General features: G+C 41.5%; 2 protein-coding genes across 4 annotated transcripts in view; both read left to right on the top strand.

The window, feature by feature from the left end:
* PTPRN2 (protein tyrosine phosphatase receptor type N2) overlaps positions 1-14,962 on the top strand; it is a 1,143,575-nt gene that overhangs the window by 275,059 nt on the left and 853,554 nt on the right. The window lies entirely within an intron of this gene.
* LOC116829571 (TSC22 domain family protein 3-like) overlaps positions 7,133-14,962 on the top strand; it is a 10,677-nt gene continuing 2,847 nt past the window's right edge. Inside the window, exon 1 of the mRNA XM_032788445.2 lies at positions 7,133-7,355. Within this exon, the coding sequence (XP_032644336.1) occupies positions 7,133-7,355 (223 nt within the window). The remainder of the gene's footprint in view (positions 7,356-14,962) is intronic.

Genomic DNA, 14,962 nt, shown 5'->3' with positions numbered 1-14,962 from the left:
TGTTTGCAATTGCAGTAATTCACGTGCTGAAAGTTTGTCTATTTCCTGGAGATTGTACACTGTGTGTTTTTGTTGGTTTTCATCCAGCATAGCAATTTCATTTTGTTCTAGGAACTGTTGCCTGATTTTCTTCAGATTTCAGCATCATGTTATGTAGTTTGTTACATCCCTTTCTGATGTGGAATTTTCTATGGATTTTTTTTTCTTTTTCCACCAAAACATTATGTACTTTTCAATATTTCCCAGTTAGCTGTCTATTGTAGAAATACGATGAAATGTGACAGAGGGAATTTATAATGCAATCCAATTATTGTAGAATAATTGAACAACAACAAGAAGTACCCCATGGCTAGATTCATGCCTATTCTCAGTTTGATATTGCTGACATAAATATATTTATATTTTTGTACCTAATCCTAACCCCATGTTGTGTTGACTACTTTAACTGGACCAGTATCTGTAGACAGTTAAAATCATAATTTAGTAATTTGATCTAGTATTGTTAATGTATTTTTGAAGATCAAGCCCTAATTGATCAGTCTAAACGAAAAGACAGCCTCTTTGCCTATTTTGATTGGCACATTCAGATATAATCAGTAGGCTATTTGGTACAAGTAGACAATCTTTCTCTTTCCACAAAGGCCAACCAGAAAAATCTGGAAGTGTGAATTAGGTTTCTGATCTAGACAATATTTTACACTTACAACATTTTCTTATTTTATGTGCTAGTATATATGAAGGTTTTGGTGTATGTCCTTAGACTTGTGTAACATTGTATGTTGTACAGCAGAGGGAGTATTTTGTCAGGAATCGAGTAGGCTATTTGTCACAGCATCACAAACCACCTGATACACCATCAGCTTTAGCAAGGTGTACTGTATTTTTTGTATCTGTAACAATCAGATGCTACTGTATGTTAAACATCAGACAAGCTCACAGGCTGTATATAGAATTGGCTGTTTTTAACCAGTGAAACCTTGCCAATATTCCATTTTGTCTGATTGTCAGTATAGAACAGATCAAAATATCAACATTATTTCTAAAGGCGTAGTGGAAAAAGGAAACGTGACAAGGATGAAGTGTTCAGTTACTATCAGGGGCCTCCCTCCCTTTTTCTAATAGATAGTAATTTTCTATAAGCAACTCTTCTAAGGTCTGAGAAAGAAAATCTCTCTCTCTTTCCCTTTGAATCAACGTTTTTTCTAATCTAGCTAGGATTTTGTACTGCAGTCCATCACCGTAATATCGATGGACTTTGCTCAGAAAATAGATCGGCAGTGTCCAGATTACTAGTGGATTTGATGGAGTTTCTGCCTCTTTTCCCTTTTTTGGTTATGAAAGCACTACTTGGATAGGGTCTTTCTATTGTGTGGTAAAAGAGGGAAATGGTTGATTCTGAGAATGTCCTTCTGGTTATGGTGGGGGAGGGGAGGAATCAAAGGAGAAGCTTTTATGGCATTTCCTAAAGAAGACTCTGGATTAATCTGATCTCCTTGCATCATTCCAGTGCTTCAGATGGGCCTAGTTACAAATAAGTAACCCCAATGATAAATTGATGATAGTTTTTTTTTTCTATCTGTTTATTGTCTTGTCTTTACACAGTCAGTTATTGAATGGCAAACTGGGGTGTGAATCTGCAGTGCACTCACCTACTATGCACTAGCTGGCTGTGTGGACCCTGAAAATTGAAAGCATAGTGTGCTTTGACCTACTCTGCTTTTGAAATAGGAGTAGATCAAAGCACACCATAGAACATTTAGGGCATGGTCCCAAGGTCCACATGTCCAATTAGTGCATGGTGGTGTGGTAAGCTCTAGATTTACACCCCAGCTAGAGGTGCAATGCCTGGCTGTGTAAACAAGGCCTATATCTTGTCGATCTATGAGAATTCTAGAGGCTCAATTACTTTCTACTTTTTTTTTTGGATGTACCATTTTAAAAATCTATTTTTGTATTTTCAAATCTTTGTAGTAATAATCTTCAGTTATTTTTAGTAGTTTCAGAAAAGTGTATGTACTGTAGTAATGGTCTAAAATACTACAGCTTGCAGTAATATCAGTGGGGATCATTTGGGATTACAGCAATGTTTGTTTTAATAAAGTGAATTTACTATTGGTAGCATCAGTTAGAGATTGGCAAAACCCCTCTGCTTTGCAGAATGTCTTTGGAAAGCCATGGGTATGCCATAGAAGTTTATATACCAACAACCACAGGTTCAAATCTCTGCAGAGTTGATTCAGTTCTTTATTTTTCTGAGTTAGGTAAATGGAGCTCCAAGCAGACTGCTGTGTGGGAGTGTTTAGAAGCAGAGGTCCACACTGTTCTGCTTGGACATTGACGATCCCATGGCATTTTATAGAAAAGGGGTTTGCTTTGGGGTCCCATGCCATAATTTTGCAACTGCCCAGTGGTGTATTATGGATCATTTGATTGCCACCCTCTGTTACAGACCTGGCTGAGTCCTTCTACCTGATAGTCACTAGTTTGTAATTGGACCCAATTGACCTTTGAATCCCATCTGCCTCCAAACCTGCTGGGTCTGGGCAGAGTCCGGTCACTGTTTCTAGCTCTGGATCTTGAAGAGTTACATTGACCCTGCAAAAAAAAAAAAAAAAAAAAAAAAAAAACAGTAAAAAACAACAACAACAACCAAAACCCACAACTCCAGCAGCGAATCCCAGAGCCCCAGGTCAACTGACTCAGGCTCATGGGGCTAGCGTTACAGGGCTAAAAATAGCAGTGAAGATGCTCCCATTCAGGCTGGAGTCTGTGTCCCCTGTCAGTGAGTTTCAGAGCCTGGGTTCCAGCCTGAGGGGGAAGGTCTACAAGGCTGTTTTTAGTCCTGTAGCATGAACCCAGTGAGCCCAAGTTGGTTGAACCAGATTCTGAGACTTGCTGCCCTGCGGTATTTTTCGCAGTGTAGATGTACACTAAGGCACACTCCTGGATGCAAACTCCTTATCTGTCACCCTTCCTTGGGATTTGGACTCTGCAGTCCAACTGTCCCAGGCTTTAAAACTAGGGTGACCTCCCACACCTCCCCAGTTGCTTATGCACATTTCTCCAGAGTTCCACCTTGTCGTGGGTGCTCTGGTTTATAGTTTAACTCCTTGGTGACCATGTGGCAGGTAAAGCAAGAAACACAGACTTTGCAAAGGAGTTTCTTAACCACAGTAACTTTTACTCTAAAAGCATACAAGAGTCACAGATATTAAGGGAAAACAACAAAAGCCTATACACTTTCTCTCCGAGTGTAGGCTCACCACTTATAGTGCATTCTAGGTCAGTCCTGCCCTCTGCCACCTGCAGTCTTGCTGCAGGTGGCAAGTTGGCCAGGGAGAGACAGGGAGCCTGGAGCAGATCCTGCCCTTAAATAAGATTTCTGTCTAGTCTGTCATGTGAGCAACTGATCAATGGCAGATCTCCTGTTGAGTGGTTAACCAGCAAGTCTTGCCTCCCTTCCCTGGAGCCCAAACTGTGAAACCCAGTTCTTTTCAGCCTGGCTCTTCTCTGTGGTAAAACTACTGTTCTAGGAGTGGAGGACCTCCTTGATTGGAGAACAGTAAATTGATGACATTTGTTTTAGCCCTTCAATGGGGTAGCTGGTCTTACAATTTGCTGTCTTGATTTGTCCTTAACAGCTTTAGGCAGCTACAGGCACATACTCAAAATGTTGGTCACATTCTTCAAAATAGTGGTTACAGTGTTCATTCAAAGTCACAGTCTGACACAGACATGTATTTATATACACCAATCTCTAGCACCCTGGACCTCAGAAGTAGTTTCATTTCTAACTGTGGTTTGATTTAAACTTTGTAATATTTTCACTATGTTGCTAATATGCTTTTGTCTGAAATCTTTTATTTTAACACATTCCCAAAGAACATGTACTGAAATGCCTTGAAAGACATGATATCTTCAGTAATCTCCAGATATTTCTTCTTTTACTTCATGAATTTTTGCGGGTGTAAACTCTAAAGCGTTAATTAGGTAAACTGAGCCATTCTGTCTTTGACAAAACCAGCCTGATATGCCCTTCGGCCCAAATCCCCATGAAACAAACAGCTCAAGTACGGTATCAGTCTTTTTGCTGGGTATATCCCAATTTATATATTGCCTAGCACAGTGGGATCCTGGTCCAAAACTGGGGCTCATACATGCTACCACAATACAAATAATATTAGTCCACAGGGAGCCAAGGGGAAATAAACTGTCCCTCTTCCCCTTTCTCAGGCTGTGGCAGGGGTGAAAGTAACTTAAAGGATTTACCGGTATCCCAGAGTCCTGAGCAGGGGCGTGGCCTCAACCGCAAGAGGCGTGGCCTTTCAAGATTTAAAGACCCTGGGGCTCCAACAGGACCTTTTAAAGACCCTGGAGCTACCAGCTGCAGAGGTGGCTGGGAGCCCTGGGGCTCAGCGGCAAATTAAAGAGCCCAGGGCTCCAGCCACTGCAGAGCTCCGGGCCCTTTAAATCACTGCAGGAGTCCTGCCACCGCTACCCCAGGGTGATTTAAAGGGACAGATGCTCCTGCCACAGCCAGGGTAGCAGCGGCAGGGCTCTGGCAGTGATTTAAAGGACCAAAGGTTCCAGCGCCGCCAGAGATCTGGCAGAGGGGTTCAGGTGGCATTTAAAAGGTCCAGGGGCTCCCCGCAGGGGCCAGAGTTCTGGGCCCTTTAAATTCCCGCCTGAGCCTGGCTGCAGGAGCTCCAGTGGTGATTTAAAGGGCCCGGGGGTCCCCTCGGTGCCTGGAGCCTTGGGCCTTTTAAATGACCACCGGAGAAGCCAGTCAAGTTCGGCACGGTGTACCGGCCCGTACTAGCTTACTTTCACCTCTGGGGTGTGGGTCTACTTTGTCGTTACTACCCTACTGCAGACCTTATATTTTCTATGTGGGAACATAATACTTGAAGAGAACTCCTAGGTCTTTGAATCCGGTCCCCTACGGTTGTAGGCAAACCCATCATACAATCCTGTTTGTAAACTTATCATGCACCATCTTAAAACCAGTTTGTTTTCTTGCCCTCTCTGTGCTTACTGGGAAGCTGTTAACCTCACTCATCTCATGGTTAGAAATCTAATATCCAGCCTAAATTTACTCATGGCCATTTCATATCCATTTGTTCTTGTGTCAACATTATCCTTTAGCTTAAATAGCTCTTCTTCCTCTCTGGATTTTACCCCTGCCCTCTGAGTTATTTATAGAGAGCAATCCCATCTCTGAGCCTTCATTTTGCTAGGCTAAATAAGCCAAGTTCTGTTAGTCTACTCTCATAAAATAGGCTCTTAATTCCCCTAATCATCCTAGTTGCCATTCTTTGCACCTGTTCTAATGTAATCCTCTGTGATCCTGCTGAGCTGCCCTGGCCCCCCTTGGGTCCCAGAGTGGTGTGGCACAAAGAGCCATTGTGGAGCTGAATGCATCCAGAATGCAAATTATATCTCCCCCACTTACACAGTAGAAGGTTCAGCTCCCTTTCAGGTTAATGAACCTGCTTTCTGTCTGAAGGGGGCAGCTTCCTTGACCATTAAGGGAAAGATTCACTGTTTGTCTGTAATATGTAACACCTGGAGGATACAAAGAATGAGGCTTCATTGTGCTAGGCACTGTGCAACATGAAATCAGAGAGTGCCTGCCCTGACAAGCTTACAGTCTTAGGTTTGGACTACACAAGGATCTTATGTCAGTATAACTAGTTATGCCGACCTAACTCCAGTGTAGACAGTGCTATGTCAATGGGAGGGTTTGTCCCATAGCGGCATAGCTACTGCCTCTCCTGCCACAAGGTCTGACTTAGGAGTGAGGGAATCAACTCCCACAGATCTCGTATCCAGGTCATGTCAGGAGGGTAGGAAGCATTCTCATAAACACAAGAGCAAATCCTCCCCTACATCCACTTCAAGGAAGTGTGATACAACCCTGCCTAAGTCAAGCAAGTCTTCCCATGACAAGAAGGCCCACAAATCTAGGGCTCTGCTGGTACCGGACTGTCCTCTTGTGGTAGTGTTGCCTCTGGTACCAGCTAAGCCTAGATTCTGGGAATTGACTGTACTGACAAAAGGCAACTATCAAGAGCCTCAACCACTGGTATCCACTCTACCTCACCTGACTCTGGTGCAAACTGTAACTGCTCTGGCTTTCTTGGTTCAGGTGGACAGGCCCCCTTGCAATCCAAGAAGAACACAGTCTTACACTCCAGCTGATGACATTTTTGCTCTTCCAGAACCCCAGTTTCCATCACCATCAAGTCCTTCCCTCACAAAGAAGGTCTTGACTCCACCAGGAGATGCAGCTTATGGGAGGAGTTTGTCTCCCATTTAATCATCCAGACATGGTTTCTTTCCAACGGCATTGTCAGTACTGCTGATGGATCAGAATTGGCATTTTCTTTCTCAGGAGACTCTGATCCACCAAATGAACTGATGTCCCCTTCTCTGAGGCATTCCTTCCAACCTCCACCTCAGCACCTGCCTTGGAGCCATTGGTGCCAATGAACCTCCACAACCATCCTTTCACCCATCTAGGGGACCCATACAATCCTGCAGAGTCCACCCAATCTGCTAGGAGTCAGTCCACCCTTCCTCTCTGAGAGGAAAGCCGGAGCTTCTTCCTGACCCCATGAAAGATGAAGATTATGTACTGGATCTGGTGGTTCCACTGATACCAAGGAGACTGGCATCATGTTCAGATGAAGCAGACACTCCAGTATCTCCATCCCCCTGATGACTATAAGCAGTTCCAGGAACTGTTATGTAGGGTTGCAGGGGAGCTACATATCTTCTTTGGGGAAGTTCAGGATCCTGATCATAAACTCCTAGACATCCTCCAATCCTCCAGATCCAGCCAAATAGCACTTTGTGTTAATGAAGCCATTCTGGAACCAGCTAGAGCAGTCAGGGATACCCCAGTCACTTGCATACCTACCTGTAAGATGGCATAAAAAATGTCCCAACCAAAGGGGTGGAATTTCTCTGTTCGCATCCTGCTCCTAAATCTTTGATTGCCCAGGATGCCATGGAGAGATCTAGACAGCAACATCCTAGATCTACTTTCGTTGATAAAGAGGTAAACAACTCGATTTATTGGGAAAGATCTATTAGCCTTCAGTTCAGAATATCCATTTACCAAGCACTGATGGCTAAGAATGGTTATCTGAACTATTCCAAATTCACAGATTTCATCGACAAGCTTCTGCAACAGGATAGAGCTCAATTTCAGGCTCTCACTGAGGATAGCAAGCTGGTTGCCAGAACTACTCTTCAATCAGCTGTAGATGCAGCAGACACATCTTTGAGGGAAATGGCTATTGCTGTTGTGATGCTCCATGAATCATGGCTCTATGTTTCAGAGTTCCCAGGTAGGTCCAGAACACTATGAAGGACATGACCTTCGGTGAAACTTGTATTTTTAACCAAAAGACAGCTGAGTCATTGCATACACTAAAGGACTCTCAGGGTCATTCTCCATTCCTTGGGAATATATACATCTGTCCCAAAGAGAAAATTCCACAGGCAATCATACAAGCCTAGTTCGATGGCTCAACAATTTTATCACCAGCAGCCTTATGAGCCACACTGTAAGATGCAAAGGGTTCAGAAATCATGTTTCCCTGCATGTTCTGAGGCAACATCTTTATCCTAGTCCCAGCCCCCAGCTAACTGATGTTTTTGGAACAGAGGCTGTGGACAGAAATCTAGAGCTGCCAAGCTGGAAGTTGTTTTCAGAGTTAGTGAGCTAACTGCCCAGGGGCCAAGGAAGAACAGACAGGTTATCTCACAGTATACTGTGAAACAATTCAGAGTGGTGAGGTGTAGTGAAATACTAAGAACCATGGGATGTGCCTCGCATGTAAGAGTGCAGCACCAGTGCGGATGTGACAATTTGGGTATGGCTCAAGTGTGATTGGACTCTCACATCCACGCTAGGCTAAGCCAGGTTCCCAGATCCAAGTGAACTCTGCTATGAAGACGTATGGGTATGGTTGAATCAGGTTATGTAAAATAAAAATTAACTCAGACCAAACTGAAAACGTAATAAAGTTTGATTCCTCAGCCTCCTGGACACCCCCCCACCATTTCCCTTCATATTTGTGCTTTCTAGTTTTGCATTAGATCAGAAGCAATAGTACCATAAATACCACCCCAGGGCTATTCCTATTATCTGAGCCCTGGGGAAAACAGGAGCTCTACTGGAAATCTTAGGACATTTGATCTCATAATTGGTTTCCATCCCAGACCAGAAATGTTTAAGAGAACCAAACAGAAATAGACCCTCCAGACCTTTTGAGCTTTGGCCATTGCCACTGAATAACCCTATATGTGTGTGTGGATTTTTTGCTGTTGTTTTTTGTTTTGTTTTGTTTTGTTTTGTTTTTTTGGGGGGAGAAAAGTAGATTTTGCCCATTTTCTGCCACTCTGCTCATTACGCTGTAAATAAGTGGTAAAAAGAATAATTCTCCCTTGGAAAGTCTATTCTGCATGTCAGTTATATATGTTACAATTTTACTTATCAATAAAAATTTAAATGTAAATCCTATTTCCACCTTTCAGCAGCTCATAACAGTTTCAGTATCCTGATCTTGAAACTCAACTAAAGGACTTGCTATGAATTAGCTCACGCTCTCCCTGCACCTCATTTTGTATTGTGTAGTCCTCCTTTGATCTGATCTCTGAGGCCTCTTTTACTGAGTGTATATTTAACAAGGAAAGGGTGTGTATTTCATAATTCAGATCAAAGTTGTGACCAGTCACATTTACTTGGTATCTTTAAGTCAAGAAAGTTTCGGTTTGATGTTTTCCATTCTTCAGCAGCCAGAGGATTAATTGATGTGCTAAGGTGCAAAGAAGGTATTAGAGAGAGATTTATAACTTACATTTTCAAAGCTTAGAGCAGAAGTTATTGAATGTTTTCATTAACAGGATGAAGTAAAAATTAACTGATTAAATTATTGAGTGTTCTTCTCCAGCCATTTAGTTTCAAGTTTATATTTTGAAGATAATGTTATGTGGTATACTATTTGTGATTTAGTTGGTCTGAACAAAAATGCCATGCCAGTCTTTGTGCTTTAAACAAGAATGAGAATAGATACAAGGAATATTTGTTTAAATTATACCAGATCTATATAAGAACATTTAGTCAATGAAGTTCCAGCCGAAATTAATTTGATCTCCTATGATCATCAGTAATATTTACATGAACATGTGTAAGTTGGGATGGGTTTTGTCTTAGAGCAGTGGTGGCTATAGAGATCAACCATGTTTCAAAATAAAACCTTCAAGGTTGATGTGAATGGTGATTTTGGCGTGAATAGGAGGTACAATAAATCGCTTAACTGAGTTTGCCATCTCAGTGTGACGATCATGTACTTACCCCAAAATGTTTACAGTCACTGAATGAATTCTAGTTTGGCCTCTTGCAGCAGAGAAAATGTGAGAGAAAATGAACGTGTCATTACTGAGCCACTTTCACTGATATTGAAGTATGTGACAGATATTTCTTCTTCAATTATTCCTTTATTTTGGTTGGAAGATGACTAGTTTTTATGATGAATAGACTGAGCTCTAAAATGGCAACATTCTGACATTTCCCTATATTCCCCGAGTATTCTATTCCTGTTGTTCAAAGACTGGTTCTGCTTTGCACATGGAGCTCTCAGTAGAACAGAAGCCATCTTCTTCTTGAATTTCACCAGTGAGAGATGCACTTAAAATTTATACGGGAAAGAAACTAAAGTAGACATAGTAGACAGTTTGGCAGCCACATTGGGGCCTTGTGTTTTAAGAAATGAGTAATAACAGCCAAATAAAAATATTGTATTAAGTATTATGAGGAAAAAGATATGGAAGTTTATAAATGTCTGGTTCCATTGGTATGCCTGCTTAGGCTTGTTTTAAACTCATCAGGTGAAATCCTCATTCTATTGAAGTCAATGGCAAAACTTTCTTTGACATCAATAGGGCCAGAATTTCATCTATGTATTATATGGGGCTATCATGGAGTTCATTTACCAGTAGGGTGCCTTCTCCTGGTTGCTCTGGGAATTATATCTTTGCTGTTCTCACACCCCCTTCTGTGGGTTCTGCTCTCTGTGGTCTCTCTCTTCCTCTGGGATCAGGGTGCTCGTTTGTGATTTAGTGCTCCAGTTAGGTCAATATAGTCCTCCCCTTCTGTGGTATCAAAGTCCCTCTATACAAAATGGCAGTCTACCTTTCACTGCCCTGACTGTGCCACTCCTGCAGAACTGCTCCCTGGGTTTCTGTGCAGTGACCCTATTTCTAGTAATGGTAGCCTGCTCACTCCCAGACCATGTTGCTCTTTCCCTGGACTCCTTCCTACATCTTAGCTATGCTTTTAACTCCTTCAGCCTGGGTTTACCACCCCAAACTCCCTCCTCCCAGGGAGTAACTGCAGGCTACTTGGCATTGTAGCCCCAAACACACCTCCATTTTCCTGGGGAGCGACTGCAGACTACTTCCCCTGCAGCCCCTTTCTGATGCCAGCTTCCTATCTTTATACCAGCTCTGCCCATTCGTTCTCAGCTGGGGCTCCACCTCCAATCAGTTTTTCCATTCCTGGCTCTCCCTCAGGTGCAGTCTTTCAAGTTAATTGACGCCTTGCTCATCTGCATGAACTCTTTCAAGGCTGGTATGGGGTGGGGACCCCATCACGGGGGCTAAGGACTGTGGATGCAGCAAGGTGGGAAACATCAGGGAGCCAGTTACAATGCCCTGATTTTCTGCCGCAGTCCTGGTGGATGTTCAAGAAGCCTTGGGTGCACAGTTTGGCAACTCTCTTCTCACTCCTCTGTGCTCCCTCCCTGTCCATTAAGTTGGAGGCTGCAGGAATGGTGTCAGAGGAACTGACTACTCTGACTCTGAGCCCATGGGGATACCCCTCACCAGCATGGAAATGGTCTGTAGTTTCTGCTTCCTCTATGCTGTCTGAGCAGTGCAAAGGGAGCAGAACAAGGCACATCTGTCATAAATAGATAGCTAAGGGTTAATATTTCTTTTACCTGTAAAGGGTTAACAAAGGGAACCAAACACCTGACCAGAGGACCAATCAGGAAACCGGATTTTTCAAAGTAAGGATGGGAACTTCTGGTGTGTTTTGGCTTTGTTTTTCTCTTTTGTTTCTTCAGCTATGAGAGAACAGCTTTTCTTTCTATCTCCAAGTTCTTTTCTACCTTCTGTTACCAAGTGTGAGTACAAAGGAAAAAGCATAGGTTTATATTGTCATTTTGTATATTTACATGGTGTGTCTTTGCGATGGTTTAAATGGCTATCTTTTGATCAGGACTGTTAGTCCTATTTCCTATAAGCAATAGCTGTATTTGACTCTTGAATGCAGAGTTTATATGTCTATGTAATTTCTTTCTTTTTATATAAGTTTCTTTTTAAAAAAACCTGGTTGAGGTTTTTCTCTGGTTAAAGCTACGGACCAAGGAGGGTGGAGCATCTCTTTGTGTAGCTTGACTAGGTTTGAATGCTTAGCCTGGGGGGAAGGTAAATTTGCCCTCCTGTCTTCGCATTCAGGGTTTAAGTACAGTATCGGCCCAGTGCCTAACCCCGAGGAGGGGAAAGCTGGGGAATGAGAACCAATGAGAGACAAGGGGAGATAAGTTTGTTTTCCTTTGGTGGAGACTCAGGGTTTCTGGGTCTTGGGGGTCCCCCAGAGAAAGGTTTGGGGAGACCTGGGAGCTATCAGGAGCTCTGAATCCTGATTGGTGACAGCAATATCAAATCCAAGCTGGTAATAAGCTTGGGGGAGTTTCATGCTAAGCCCCCAGATTTTGGACGCTAAGGTCCAGATTTGGGACAGAGGCTTATTACAACATCCCATGTACTTTAGGAACTAAGTTGAGCACAACATGTTTATAGTCAAGAAGACCCAACACCAAAATATGAAGCTTTGCAACAGCCAGCTCAGGTGTAGCCCCAGGGACAGTTGTTTGTGCAGAGGGACACTTGTCTGCTGCTCTGTGCTACCCCAGATACTGGCAGCATTTCACAAACATGTCAAAGAGGGACTATATGTGATTACAATGAGAAGTAAGGGCCAGGATATAAAAATGAGGCTCAAGGCCCTTTCTCCTTTTTTCTTTTCTATTTTTGTTTTTTCACCTTAGGGAAATCTCAGGTCACTTGACTGATTGTTTCTAACTCTTCAGAATACCTGCATTTGCTTTTCTGGAGGCTGCGCTGCTGGAGAACTCCTGCTTCTGGTGGGAAATATTGTCTTTCACTTTTCTAACTTCTCTGCTTGGCTGTGTCTGCTGCCTCTTCTCTCCTTTATTCACTGTTCTCTCCTTCCTGTTGGTTGTTGAACAAAAGGCTTGTTTAAATATTTTCATTAAATATAAAGTAATCATGGAAAAACATAGATGTTTGCCTCTTAAAACACAATGAGCCATTTGACAATGAGATGAAGAATATACAGTGAAAAGTACAATCCCAAAAGGATTGGAACTCAATCCTATTTAAGTACAAGTACAGGCACTTTATCCCCCAAGCTACAAAGTCTTTTGTTAAGAACTTTTGAAGTTAGGGGAATTATTTTGGTCAGCAGACAGCTCCCATATTTCTCCATTATCATTTTGTGAATTAAGGCAAAATTAATACCCCCCCCACCTAAAACAAACCAACAAACAAAAACCTGAACGGGGCTACAAAATTCTTCCCCTATTTCATACCAAAATGTTTCTCATGCACATAATGAAAGTCACAAGTCTTAATTTCTGTTTTTCCTTTTGGAGTAATTTGGATGGGACAAGACAGATTCTTGAATTTTGGTTATAAAAATGTACAGACCTCCAATATGTAGCAAAATACTTTTTGTATGCTGCATTAGTCATTAAGTCTGTGACAGGGCACAAGAACAATAATATTTCATTATTTGGTATTGGCCAGATATAATCCAGATCTCCCATCCCTCTTTTCTGTCTCAACTTGAGAATCAATATGGTCTGACTCTGACTTGTCACGGTCTAAAAATCTCAAAAGAGGGAATGATAACAAACAACGTTATGGAAATTTGTGCCTTGGGTGTTTTGTTTTAATGAAAGTGGCAAGAAATCTTTATTAAAAAAATCCAAAACATACACTTCTCCCTCTTTTGAGAGTTCATTCTTTAGATCCTTACCTGAATGATACAAAACATCTTCCAGAATCCCCATCCCAACCATAAATCAAGTTGCAAGTCTGCCTAAAGGAATTTCCTTTAATATAGGTCCAAACCAAAGTGAATTTACAGTTCAGGCAGAGGTAGACATTGAAATTTTATACTGTTGATTTCCAAACCAGTTCAATGGATTTAATGTGATCTCAAAATTTAGCAGCTTAGAAAAACTATATTTTTTGCACTCTCTTTCAAAAAATTTTTTTGCTAGTGAAACCAAGACATTTTTCCTTTTAAAAGACAATATGGGACATATTGGATAAATCTTTTAAGGTATCTAACCTAAATATTAGCATGTGTAGGCTTTGATTCCAGTTATGCTTATGGAAAATCTACTGCAACCTTCGCCCCCCCCGAATTTTTCTACTGATATTAAAGTTCTGGTTTTCACATTAGGACATTCAGAATATTTTGTAAAGCCACATTTGTTCTCTGTCTAGTCATATCAATTTAAAGAGCTTCTTACCCTTCAGAATGATGTCAAAATGCTATTTGTTTTATAACCTATAGAAATGATTTGGTGCATGAGAATAGAAGAAGGGATGGGTGAGGGTAAGTGGAATAAAGGGAGTAAATTGCAGATATCTGCTAATCTGTTTGGTAATCCCAATTTTCAAAGAAAAAAACTGGAGATCTTTGATCCTGATTCATGAAAGCAATTGAGCATGTACTAAGTTCATCCCTATTCAGGACAGCAATTGATCTTGAACTTTAAACATCTGCTTAAGTCCCATTTATACTGCTTATTGAATAGGTAGTTATTTCATATTTCTGATGAAATTCATATTTTAATTCTGTTTATTCAGTGTATACCCCAGGTCTTATTTACCATACACCAAACCCTGAATACAGAGTTACTAATATCCTCATGGGCTTTTCTTTAGTGCTGACCATCAAAGTGTTTGTATGATTCACAGGTACTAATGAATTTATCTTCACAACATTTCTGTGAGGTATTTTTGTATTTCACAGATTGGGAATTGAGGCACAGAGAGATTTAAGGTCAAATAGAAAAAATGAGCATATGCAAGCTCTGATTTTTAGAGGCTTTTAGAACTTCAACTGTATTTGGCTACCCTTTTGCAGCAAGGTCACAGGATTACTGCATAAGATGTGCCAATAGGTGATGTTATGGAAAAATAGATTGCAGTAGACTACGATGTATTGTTCAAGACCACAAGACACCTGACTGTAACATCTTTGGTCCTGCTTTGAGCAGGGTATTGGACTAGATGAGCTCCTGAGATCTCTTCTAACCCTAATCTTCTATGATTCTATAATCTTTGAATGTCTGTCCTGACCACAGGGTATGTGTTGTGTGTAGATGCTAATGAGAATAGGAGGAACTACAAACGACCTATGAAAAATGGGGCACCCCAATATTCATGGAGTGTGGAAGTACAGATAAGGAAATGGGGTTCACACCTTCATGAATATGCAGAAGGCATTAGGTGTAGTCAGAACTACGATATAAAAGAGGGTTCCGTGGTTGAGTAAAAGTGGGAAGACCCAAGATATGACCCCAAGGGAAACCCCAGCAGGAATCATCCCTCTAGGAATGATCATCTATTGAGATGTTAGTATTACTGCAGTTAGAATTGTTGCATAGGTTTTTGTAGGCTTTCTATACGCATGGATAATTGTAACTTTGCTTATTGCTAGGGCTGTCAAGCGATTAAAAAAATGAATTGTGCCTAATCGTGTTTAATCGTGCAGCGAAACAAGAATAGAATACCATTTATTTAAATATTCTGGATGTTTTCTACATTTTCAAATATATTGATTTCA

Source organism: Chelonoidis abingdonii, chromosome 2, assembly GCF_003597395.2.
Source record: "Chelonoidis abingdonii isolate Lonesome George chromosome 2, CheloAbing_2.0, whole genome shotgun sequence".
NCBI lineage: Eukaryota > Metazoa > Chordata > Testudines > Testudinidae > Chelonoidis > Chelonoidis abingdonii.
Note: the sequence above shows the minus strand (reverse complement) of the source record. Positions and strands in the feature narration are given on the sequence as shown.